The sequence below is a fragment of the Ranitomeya variabilis genome, chromosome 6, assembly GCF_051348905.1.
Source record: "Ranitomeya variabilis isolate aRanVar5 chromosome 6, aRanVar5.hap1, whole genome shotgun sequence".
Classification (NCBI taxonomy): domain Eukaryota; kingdom Metazoa; phylum Chordata; class Amphibia; order Anura; family Dendrobatidae; genus Ranitomeya; species Ranitomeya variabilis.
This window is the reverse complement of record NC_135237.1, coordinates 62,761,438-62,772,148: the sequence shown is the minus strand read 5'-3', so window position 1 is coordinate 62,772,148 and position 10,711 is coordinate 62,761,438. Positions and strand designations below refer to the sequence as shown.

At 40.7% G+C, this 10,711-nt stretch overlaps 1 protein-coding gene across 6 annotated transcripts in view; it reads right to left on the bottom strand.

The window, feature by feature from the left end:
• Positions 1-7,813: 7,813 nt before the first annotated feature.
• The window catches only part of DIP2C (disco interacting protein 2 homolog C), a 467,742-nt gene continuing 464,844 nt past the window's right edge, over positions 7,814-10,711 (bottom strand). For all 6 annotated transcript variants that reach the window (XM_077268558.1, XM_077268561.1, XM_077268555.1 and 3 more), the window contains one exon: positions 7,814-10,041. In XM_077268558.1, the coding sequence (XP_077124673.1) occupies positions 9,789-10,041 (253 nt within the window). In that variant the 3' untranslated portion in view covers positions 7,814-9,788. The remainder of the gene's footprint in view (positions 10,042-10,711) is intronic.

The window sequence follows — 10,711 nt, the reverse complement described above, 5'->3', positions numbered from 1 at the left end:
TGCCAACATTTAAAAAAAAAATGCAATTAATACAAAAACCTCATTTAAAACATTTGGTCGTTTTCTGATGACATTTCCTTTAAGCATGCAAAATGCAATAAATAATGCAAAACACATCTGAATGTGCTTGTTTCTGTAGGTGCAAGGTTTCTGCAAACTTCATTTGAATATTTAGGATAATTGGCCATTCAATATGTAATCTTAATTACACGTTTAGAGCTGTCTGTGATTAGAGAAAGGATCTGTTTAATTTTTCTTTAGGAGATATTTTTGTTAATATACTGTATTTGTCCCTTATTTTCTGTCAATCATCTACGGAAACTCATATTATTCCATTTTATTTTTTTTTATTCAGTGCACTCAAAATAATAAAATTTATGTGAAAAACAAATGTTTTTCCTTATCTACCACTACCATCAAAATCTTCAAAAAGAACCTGAAGACCCACCTCTTCCGACAAGCCTACAACCTGCAGTAACCACCGATCAACCAAACCGCTGCATGACCAGCTCTATCCTCACCTACTGTATTCTCACCCATCCCTTGTAGATTGTGAGCCCTCGCGGGCAGGGTCCTCTCTCCTCCTGTACCAGTCGTGACTTGTATTGTTCAAGATTATTGTACTTGTTTTTATTATGTATACCCCTCCTCACAAGTAAAGCGCCATGGAATAAACAATAATAATAATCTTATGGAGACTTTACTGAAAAGTCTAAAGGAGAGAAAGTAAGAATCTACGGGACCAAAGACCCATTTGGATCCCCTTGATACAACATGGGGCTTTATTATAGGTAGAGGTAGTGCTCATGTTTTGGAGATTAGAGGGATGAGTTTCTAGTAGTGAGATGTTAAGGAATCCCTTTATTTTATTAATCTCATGATCACTCTAGAATATCCAATGCTAAACGGAAAAAGTACAAACTATTACGTAATACAGGTTTAATAGACGTAAGCAGCATCTTCCCTTTACAATAATTTACTATATAAAATATAGATCAGAATTACAATTTTTAATAATGTTCCTCTGGGGAATACTGCCTACAAGTCTTTTCACTTTTCTATGACCTGTCTTATTCGGTGTCAAATACATTGAGTCCTTCACAAATGTAAGGATAGTCCGGAAACTCCCGATAAAGCAACATTCAGACGTCCTTTTTCTTCGTGTGCAAGAAAAAACTGAATAGTTTTCACCAGTAAGCTGGAGCCGATTTTCATCCATTTTCGGTCACCAGGCGAGGGCTATCCATTTTTTTGGGACAGACTTATTCACTTGTATGACCGAATTTGGTCCTTAGAGCAAAAATGGACATCTACAATTTTTTATTGTGGACAATCGGTCGGGAAAAAAAATGGACATGTGAACAAGTCTGCAGACTACAACATATATATGTGTTCCCTCAACGAAAACCACGGATAGAACATGTATGAGAATGATGGACGTCTGAACGGGGCCTTGTGATAGTTAGGGATTTTCACCGCTAAACTCCTAATTTTCAAGTCACCCGGTAGCCCACATGGCCACACACTAAAGGAGGCCATAGATCAGTGATAACGGCAGATGTCTGGAGCACAGAAAGCGCTGTGCACTGGATAGCCTGACTTTCTGGTTTCTTGGTGGCTTCACAGTAAGGCACATACACACGAGCCCGCTCTATACACCTTGACACGCTACATGACGTATATATCCGTCATGGAGTGTGAAGGGATAATGAAGTTGTACGGCTATATGAAAAAAATAATTACCAAAAATAATACAATTTAATAATATATTTTCATTCTTAAAGTTCCACTGAAGCATCGCTGTCAGCTCCATTTCCACAATTGCTTTCACAGGAGAGAGCTCCTCCCTTCTCTGTGTCGGCACGTGATGCAGGGCGCTGACTAACTGGCTGATTTCAATAGGTAAACCGGGCTAGCTTAGCTATCGAAATGCCAGCCCAAAGCATCACGTCCATCTCTACATTCGTATGACACGAGAAAATGAGGAGATGGAGCTGACAGCGCGACATCGTGGAGCTTTGATAATGAAACTATATTAATTATAAAAACAACTAAAGCTTTTTATGTCGCCGAACAACCCTCTTACAAATCAGTATGAAGTAAGATCCTAAGAATTATCAGGTGATGGCTACAGGTGGGACATTTTTTTTTTTCACATAACTCTGCATCTATTCAGAGAAGTTGGATTTTGGGATCACTAATCTGGAGCTCTTGCTCCCATAAGAAATTAAATCAACGTGATGTTAAAAGGTAAACCTCCAGTTTGAAAGATACTCTGTCAAAAAGGTTTTTGCTTCCTTATCTAACAGGAGTATAATGTAGGGGCATAGATCATGATTCCAGAAATGTGTAATTTACTATTGAGCTGCCTGCTGTAGTTTTGATAAAACATTGTTTAGCAGTAGGAATTTATTTCCGAGAAGACTAGCAAACCTGCAGCTATGTAGTCCCGGATATTTATAAGCTCTGCCTATCTGCACCCTCCCCCTGACATAGGATGGCAGGTTTCCACTCATGCACAGTGTAGACAGTAATCTACCAATCAGGGAGGACTAGCAGATCTGCAGCAGATAAAACTGCGATTTTACCAAAATGACATCAAGCAGCCCAGTAGGAATAGATTCGAGGTCTCTGATCCCACATTATGCTGCTCTCATGTGGGACAGCAAAAACTAGAAGACAAGATTGCCTTTAAGAAATCACTAATGTCAAAAAGGTGTCCAAATGCTTTTATTTATTTTTTTAAAGAGGCTCACTTTAAAAGAAATATGTCAGCAAGTTTTTGACATTTAATCTGAGGGTAGCATGAGGAAGGTGCTGAGACACTGATTTCAGCAATGTGTCACTTATTATGCTTTGTGCTCTTGTTTCAATACAATTATTGTTTTATCAGCAACGGATTATCACTAATGGACTGGTGCCCCTGTGAATCCTGTTGCAACTCAGCCCCTCCTCTGATAAGCAGATTACTGTCAATGTACAATGTACACAGAAAGCTGTGATGTGGGCGGCGTTAGCTTTTTGAGCTCTGCTGCATGCTACATCTAAAAACTCTGATTGTGTCACAACTGCTGCACCCAGTAAACTAAGTGACACATCGCTGGAATCAGGGTCTCTTTTCCTACATTATGCTGTTATCAGATGAGGCAGTAAAAACCTGGTGACAGATTCCCTTTAATTTTGAACAACTGAATGGTGAGTGCAAGATGGAAATTCTTATTGTCTTCTTCCAATCCAAAACACATTGTAGATTCGAGAACAGATTTTGTCCCTACAGGAAAACTCTCCATACTGTAAAATAAGAAATCAGAAGCTGGAAACCTGCATGCGGAATTACTTAACAGGAGGTTCCACTTTTCACTAAATTGTTTTTTATTTGACCTTCTTTCCAGATATACTTTTGATTTAAAAATTCCAGGGTACCGCTCAACTTCCACCAACTACAACTTGCAACGGTACTTCATTTTTTTTAGATGCACTTTAGGAATGGTTGTTAGGATGGACATAGATTTCCCTCCCGAACTATTCCTAAAATGGCGTTAAGTTACACAATATCAAATCAAAGCAATTTCGAGTTATCCAGCAAAAAGGAACAAAAAAAAGAAAGTCTACTTGGCTTACAGGTGATGGATGGCATCTGTCAGAGTAAAAAATAGGATTAATGTCAGCAAGAAATAAGACCGAAAATGTAACATTTACCGTAATATATATGATTAAAAAGTGGTCTCCTTATATGGCCCACATGTCAAACAAAAGAGCGTGAAAACCAACAATGGGTGTGAGATCAATCATCTAGGAAGGACCGAAATGTTACCACAGGGATGAATGCGACCACAGTCTGTTAGTCACTCTGTTAATAAACAGTCAAAATGGCAGCGGACTGCTAAGTAAATATGTCATTTCAATGGCAGTCACAATAAAACATCGACAATATTAAATCACGAAGGGTTTCATATGGAATGATCTCACCCAACTTGAAAGCTGATCGCTCTAGTCATTCCGTCTGACTGGTGGAGCATGGCAACATTGGTAGATTGTCTTATGGGTACTGACAGGATCGAAAAACTATTCAGGGGTGGAGACTGGGATAGGTCCATTCTCCAACCAGAAACACAATGGATCACCTTGGGGCCTTAATGAACAGCTCACCTAACAGACGGTGATTGCATTCATCCCTACTGTGATTTCGATCTGATGCTCACCTCTCGATATGGAAGTGAGAGGAGCCAGAATATGCCTTGAAACATGCACGTTTTATTCACATGGAAGCAGGGCCGGCGTCAGCGGACGGCAGGGTCGGGCAGATGCCGGGGCCCCCTGACTTCTGGGGGCCCCCCTAGCAGGGGCGGACTGGGCCGGGTTGCAAAGATGCAAATGCCCCCCGGGCCGCTCCCCCTGCAGCTGATCAGGGCCGGCCGCCTGGTGGTGGCTGTAAAGCTGCAAATTGTGTGCAAAGCTGCATCAAATTGTGCGCGGCCGTGTGCGCTGCACTGTGAAGCGGCCGGCAGCACTGCCGCAGCAGTCACAGTCGGCGCACACGTCCGCGCCGGGTCCGGGAGCTTTGTGCGCGGCTGTCAGCTTGACGGCTGCACAGCTCCTGCTCCCTCCAGGCTCCATGATATCTCTCTATGCTTCCGGGTCAGGTGTCGGGCGTGCGCGATGACGTCATCGCGCACGTGCCGACATGTCCCGGCCAGGACGCTAGCAGAGAGGCGCTGCAAGGGAGCGAGTGGTGATGTAAGTATAAAAAAACCTTTTTTTTTTTTTAAATTAAATGGTGGGTAACTGCAAATGAAGAAGTGGGGAGGGGTGAAAGGAGGCTGCACATGATGGAGTTTTGGGGGTTAAAGGAGGCTGCACATGATGGAATTTGGGGGGTTAAAGGAGGCTGCACATGACGGAATTTGGGGGGTTAAAGGTGGCTGCACATGATGGAATTTGGGGGGATAAAGAAGGCTGCACATGATGGAATTTGGGGGGTTAAAGGAGGCTGCACATGATGGAGTTTGGGGGGATTAAAGGAGGCTGCACACGATGGAACTTGGGGGGTTAAAGGAGGCTGCACATGACGGAATTTGGGGGGTTAAAGGAGGCTGCACATGATGGAATTTGGGGGGTTAAAGGAGGCTGCACATGATGGAATTTGGGGGTGTTAAAGGAGGCTGCACATGATGGAGTTTGGGGGGATTAAAGGAGGCAGCACATGATGGAACTTGGGGGGGTTAAAGGAGGCTGCACATGACGGAATTTTGGGGGGTTAAAGGAGGCTTCACATGACGGAATTTGGGGGGTTAAAGGAGGCTTCACATGATGGAATTTTGGGGGGTTAAAGGAGGCTTCACATGATGGAATTTGGGGGGGTTAAAGGAGGCTGCACATGATGGAATTTGGGGAGTTAAAGGAGGCTGCACATGATGGAATTTGGGGGGTTAAAGGAGGCTTCACATGATGGAATTTGGGGGGGTTAAAGGAGGCTGCACATGATGGAATTTGGGGGGTTAAAGGAGGCTGCACATGATGGAATTTGGGGAGTTAAAGGAGGCTGCACATGATGGAATTTGGGGGGATAAAGGAGGCTGCACATGATGGAATTTGGGGGGGTTAAAGGAGGCTGCACATGATGGAATTTGGGGAGTTAAAGGAGGCTGCACATGATGGAATTTGGGGGGATAAAGGAGGCTGCACATGATGGAATTTGGGGGGGGTTAAAGGAGGCTGCACATGATGGAATTTGGGGGGGTTAAAGGAGGCTGCACATGATGGAATTTGGGGGTTAAAGGAGGCTGCACATGATGGAATTTGGGGGTTAAAGGAGGCTGCACATGATGGAATTTGGGGGGTTAAAGGAGGATGCACATGGTGGAATTTGGGGGGTTAAAGGAGGCTGCACATGACGGAATTTGGGGGGTTAAAGGAGGCTGCACATGATGGAATTTGGGGGTTAAGGAGGACTGCACATGATGAAGGAGGAGTTGGGCTGCACATGATGAAGTGGGGGAGTTGGGCTGCACATGATGAAGTGGGGGAGTTGGGCTGAACATGATGAAGTGGGGGTAAGGAGGACTGCACATGAAGTGGGAGGTAAGGGGGACTGCACATGATGGGGGACTCGTAAGCTTGCAATCTATGAGGTTGCATAATAACCAATTATATATTGATTGTGGGTGGACCTCTGTATTCAGATGTGTAGTGTAGAAGAAAGGGAAAAAGTGGGGAATGTGCTCTAGATAACTGTGTTTTTTTTATGCAGAGACGAGTCCTGGCTGGAAGAAGCGATGGCGGTCTGTGCTGCATGAATGAGAAAAGCAAAGATGAAGGACTTCAGCTAGAGACGTCACTGGTGAGTCAGTGTATTACCTGTGCACTGACACTATACACTGTATACTATATACAGAGCTCCTGTATATAATGTCACTGGCAGTGGTGATCACTGCATTACCTGTACACTGGCACTTTTTACAGAGCTCCTGTGTATAATGTCACTGGTGATCCCTGTATTACCTGTACACTGACACTATATACAGAGCTCCTGTGTATAATGTCACCAGTGATCACTGTGTTACATGTACACTGACAGTAAATACAGAGTTCATGTAAATAGCACTTAGTATTGTGGTTTTTTTTAAATTAATGCATTTACAATTGTATTTATATATTTATATCCTTCAAAGGCCCATACATGTCGTTGCACAGTAGGGGCATTACTACTTTCTGTGGGATTTTGGGGGGTGGGAGTAATCCTAGCAATGACACAATTGATTAAATATTGGGGTCAGTGGTCCACACTGCAGGTGCACACAGAGTGGGGAGTTTTTGTAGGTAGGGAATAGATGGGGAAGAAAGGTTTAAAGGAGCACCTAAGAAAAGTAACTACTGTTAAAGATCTAGCAAAAGGCATAAATTGTTTAAATTTGTTTAGAAGTTTACAACTTACAGAGAAGCAAATTTATCAAAAGTTTCCCTGATATATTGCACTTTCTCTATTTTGCACTAGTGTTTTTATAAAGTTTACATAGTTTTTTTCTAAATAAAATATTTGGGTCTCTGTGGTCCCTGCTGTTTTACTGTCGCCACATGATTTGCTCCACAAGGGGGCCCACTGAGGTTCTGTCGCCCAAGGGCCCATGAAAACCTGGAGCCGGCCCTGCATGGAAGCCTGTATTTCACACAGTATCTGTTGGACCAGTAGGTTTTTTTTCCATGTTTGTTGTGGGATAGGTCAGACTTTAAGAACAGTTTAGGAAGTTAGTCCACGTTCAGTATTTGGTCAGTATTACATAGCAGTAAGCCAGGAGAGCATGAAAAATACAGAAGTGGTGACGTGTTTCTATTAAACTTTTCCTCTGATTGTTCCACTCCTTATTTTGGCCTATAAATACTGATGTAAAATACTGACCAAATACTGAACGTGGCCTTAGCGTGTTCACCAGCGCTAATTTATTTGCCCTACATGCTCTTCTATAACATCCATGGAATGAACCTCACTTGGAACAACGTAGATTAAGAAATAACTGGAGACAATACACTTGAAAGCTTTGCTGAATTTAGTATGGCGCTGGTCCATTTCACTATAGGAAACTACATGACTCTTGAGTCAGAAGCTACAACTTCTACATCATCAGCCGGCGGAGCAAGGTCCGTCAGCTGTCACAAATTCTCCGAATGATAAATGAATGGATCCAAAAGTTCTTTTAATTTGCGTTACCCTGTGAGAAGATAAAAAATTGCTGCATTCTCTGTAGTGGATAAAATTTAAAAAATAAACTTTTTGTCACTTTTGAGAAGTAAATAATAACACACAGGATTACGGATGAGGCAGCAATAATGCAATTTGTATTCGAAGACAAATGTACATGTAGTAAACTAATGGATGGCACCTCCATTTAACACATATTAAAAAAAAAACAAAAAAAAAACACATGAATTATGCTTTTTTCTTATGTGGATTTTAAATTGAAATTCTCGGGGCTTGGAAATTTACCGTAAATAAAAAAATTAGAATTTTTAATGCATCATTAGTCAGATGTAGGAGACAATATTGAGTGACCATGGAAGATGTGAGGCTGCAAATTTCTAAACAAGGATGATGACGATGGTACAACTCTGAATTTCTGAAAACGGCGTCATTCCTCAACATTATTTTTTTTTTTTTACATATTATCAAATGCATCCTCCGATCAGCACACGTTATACAATTGCATCTACTGTTGTTTCTCTAGAAGAAGAAAAAATAAAGAAAATGATAGTGCATATCAGACATACGTTTTGTACACCATCTAAAGGATGGTTGTTTTAAAATCCACTTGCTGGTATCTAGAGTAATCTTGTATACGGGAACACAGGCAATCCACGATTGCAGTTTCTGAACGAAGATTGTGAATAACACCCAGTTATATACAGTGGGAGACACCATGCAAGTGACACGTACTGCATCGTAAACATTAAAATATATCCCTTCCCGCATAACCCATTAGTGAATTTATTATTTCATATATATATATTTGATGTGATACTATCCACTCAAGATAATACAACGCTTTTTTTTTTTTATATTACCAAACATTACAAGAATTTTCGTTTTCTCGAATGCCGTTTTTGTTTTATACTTCTAAAAGAGATCAAAATAAATTAAACATTTTGTACATAATTACATATGGAGCGTTAACTTATTTTATCTTTTTAGTTCAGTACAAAGATACTTGCCAAAGTCCATCTAATGCATACTATGGTTTTTGTTTTGTTTTTTAACAATCGCTAGTTATATTCCTCTCAATCTGAGATGAACAGCAATTTGTGTGCTTACTTAGGAATTGCTATGTAGACCATCTTGGGGATGCAGAAAATAAATAGTTAGGTTAAAATACATAACCTCAATCGTTCATTCTTCAACCCCAAGAAGGCAAAAAAAAAAAAATTAAATAAAGACTTTTTACAGTAGTTTGTGTTGGTGGCCAGCAGACAGATTAAAGCCCACTTTACGATTTGCCAACCGATAATATCTTTCTTTACTTTATCAGACGGAGAAATAAAAAATAATAAAATAAAAAATTCCACTCTGATAATAAGGGGTTAAAACACTGGACAGATTAGCAGCTTACAAACTTTGGCTTCAATCCAGTACCCAAAAAGCTAAAATTGTGATGTTGATCCTTCTTTTACATGGTGTGTCATCATGATTTTTTTTTTTAACATTTTCGTGTGTGTGAGTGTTCGTACCATTTTCATTTGGGAAATAACAGAACTAAATCCAAATGTCCCCCTCTCCGACACACAGATGTGAACCCTGTAACAATCCTGTCACCAGAGAATTTTTTTTTCAACCTATTTCGTTCCATTAAAAAAACTTCATAAAAGTACATAGTTACAAAAAGAAAAACAATGGGGTCAGCTTAGCAAAAAAAAAAAAAAGACAAGAAAAACATATTTTTTCTGTAGAAATTGGCATTTAAATAATAAAAAAAAGCTGAGGTATCACACAGGTCTTCGTAGAATGGAGACCTGTATAGTTCTCAGCTGGTAGAACTGAGGCAGCAAAGTACCTTTAAAAAAAAAAGTCTCTTGGTGCTAAAATGTAGTGGTAAAAACAAAAGCACGTTTCACATTCTGTCTGCCCAATTTTGAGAAATTGGAAAGTTAAAATGACAAAAAAAAAACAAACAGATCCATTCTGAAAAAAAAGTAAATCCCCTATTTGCAATGTAATTTTTTTTGTGTTTTTTTTTTTTTGTGGACACAAAAAAATTTATACATCTATTGTGAAGTCCATGGAAGCCTTTAAAATTACAAGACTACATGTTGTAGGCCACATATATGGGGTCCAGCTGATCTGCCAAAAACCCATCTCGTAGGTGCATACGCTGTTTCTCTCCACGGGAGTTGATAGGAATGACACCAATGTCCACTACTACAACCACGCCTACAATAAGGTAATGTTCCTCCAAGATCACGTTGGTGACTAGTGGTACCAGATCCAAGGCTTCTTGTTCAGAGCCATCAAGCTCCACCACAACGACCAACAGGTTTGTCCAAGTAAACACAGCACTAATGGGAGAGAGAATGGTGAGAAAAAGTAGGATTTAGAACCAATGGAAATCTGAGATATAGCTGACTATAGTGATCCTGAAACCAGACAAATATTGGGCCACTGAAGTGACCAAACAAGTTGATAAAATTAATCTACAACATATGATACCTAAAATATCCAAAGAATAACTAAGGCAATTCGCAGAATAAGACGTCTCTACTGAACCCCCATAAACATTCAAGCTCGGTTCGTCCAAAGGTACATGTGTTTTCAATGTGAAAAACCGTGTAAACGGTGAAGACTTCTGTTGGTTTGCCTCTCTTGAGAATAAAGGATAAAGCATTTCAATTCGGCATGCCTGATACTTCTTGACACTGTCACAATCATTCAGGGAAGAGTTGGCAGAACCGCTTGGTCAGCCGAGCTCTCTGAAATTGGTGGGTTCGGCTGATTCTTAGGTTTGTGAGAATTTAAAAAAATTCCCTCCTCCTTCAAAAAAAAATAAAAAAAATAGTGTGCATAGATAAAGAATAAGAAACACAGCAGGTAATCACTTTGGCTTGGTGCAGATCAGGATCTGTGTCACTGCAACAGTCTCTGTTTACTGGATGCAGCAGTAACCGTGAACATGACTGCTGCAGCCAATGACTGGGCTTAGCGGCTCTGCCGATGTAGGTGGCACGAGCT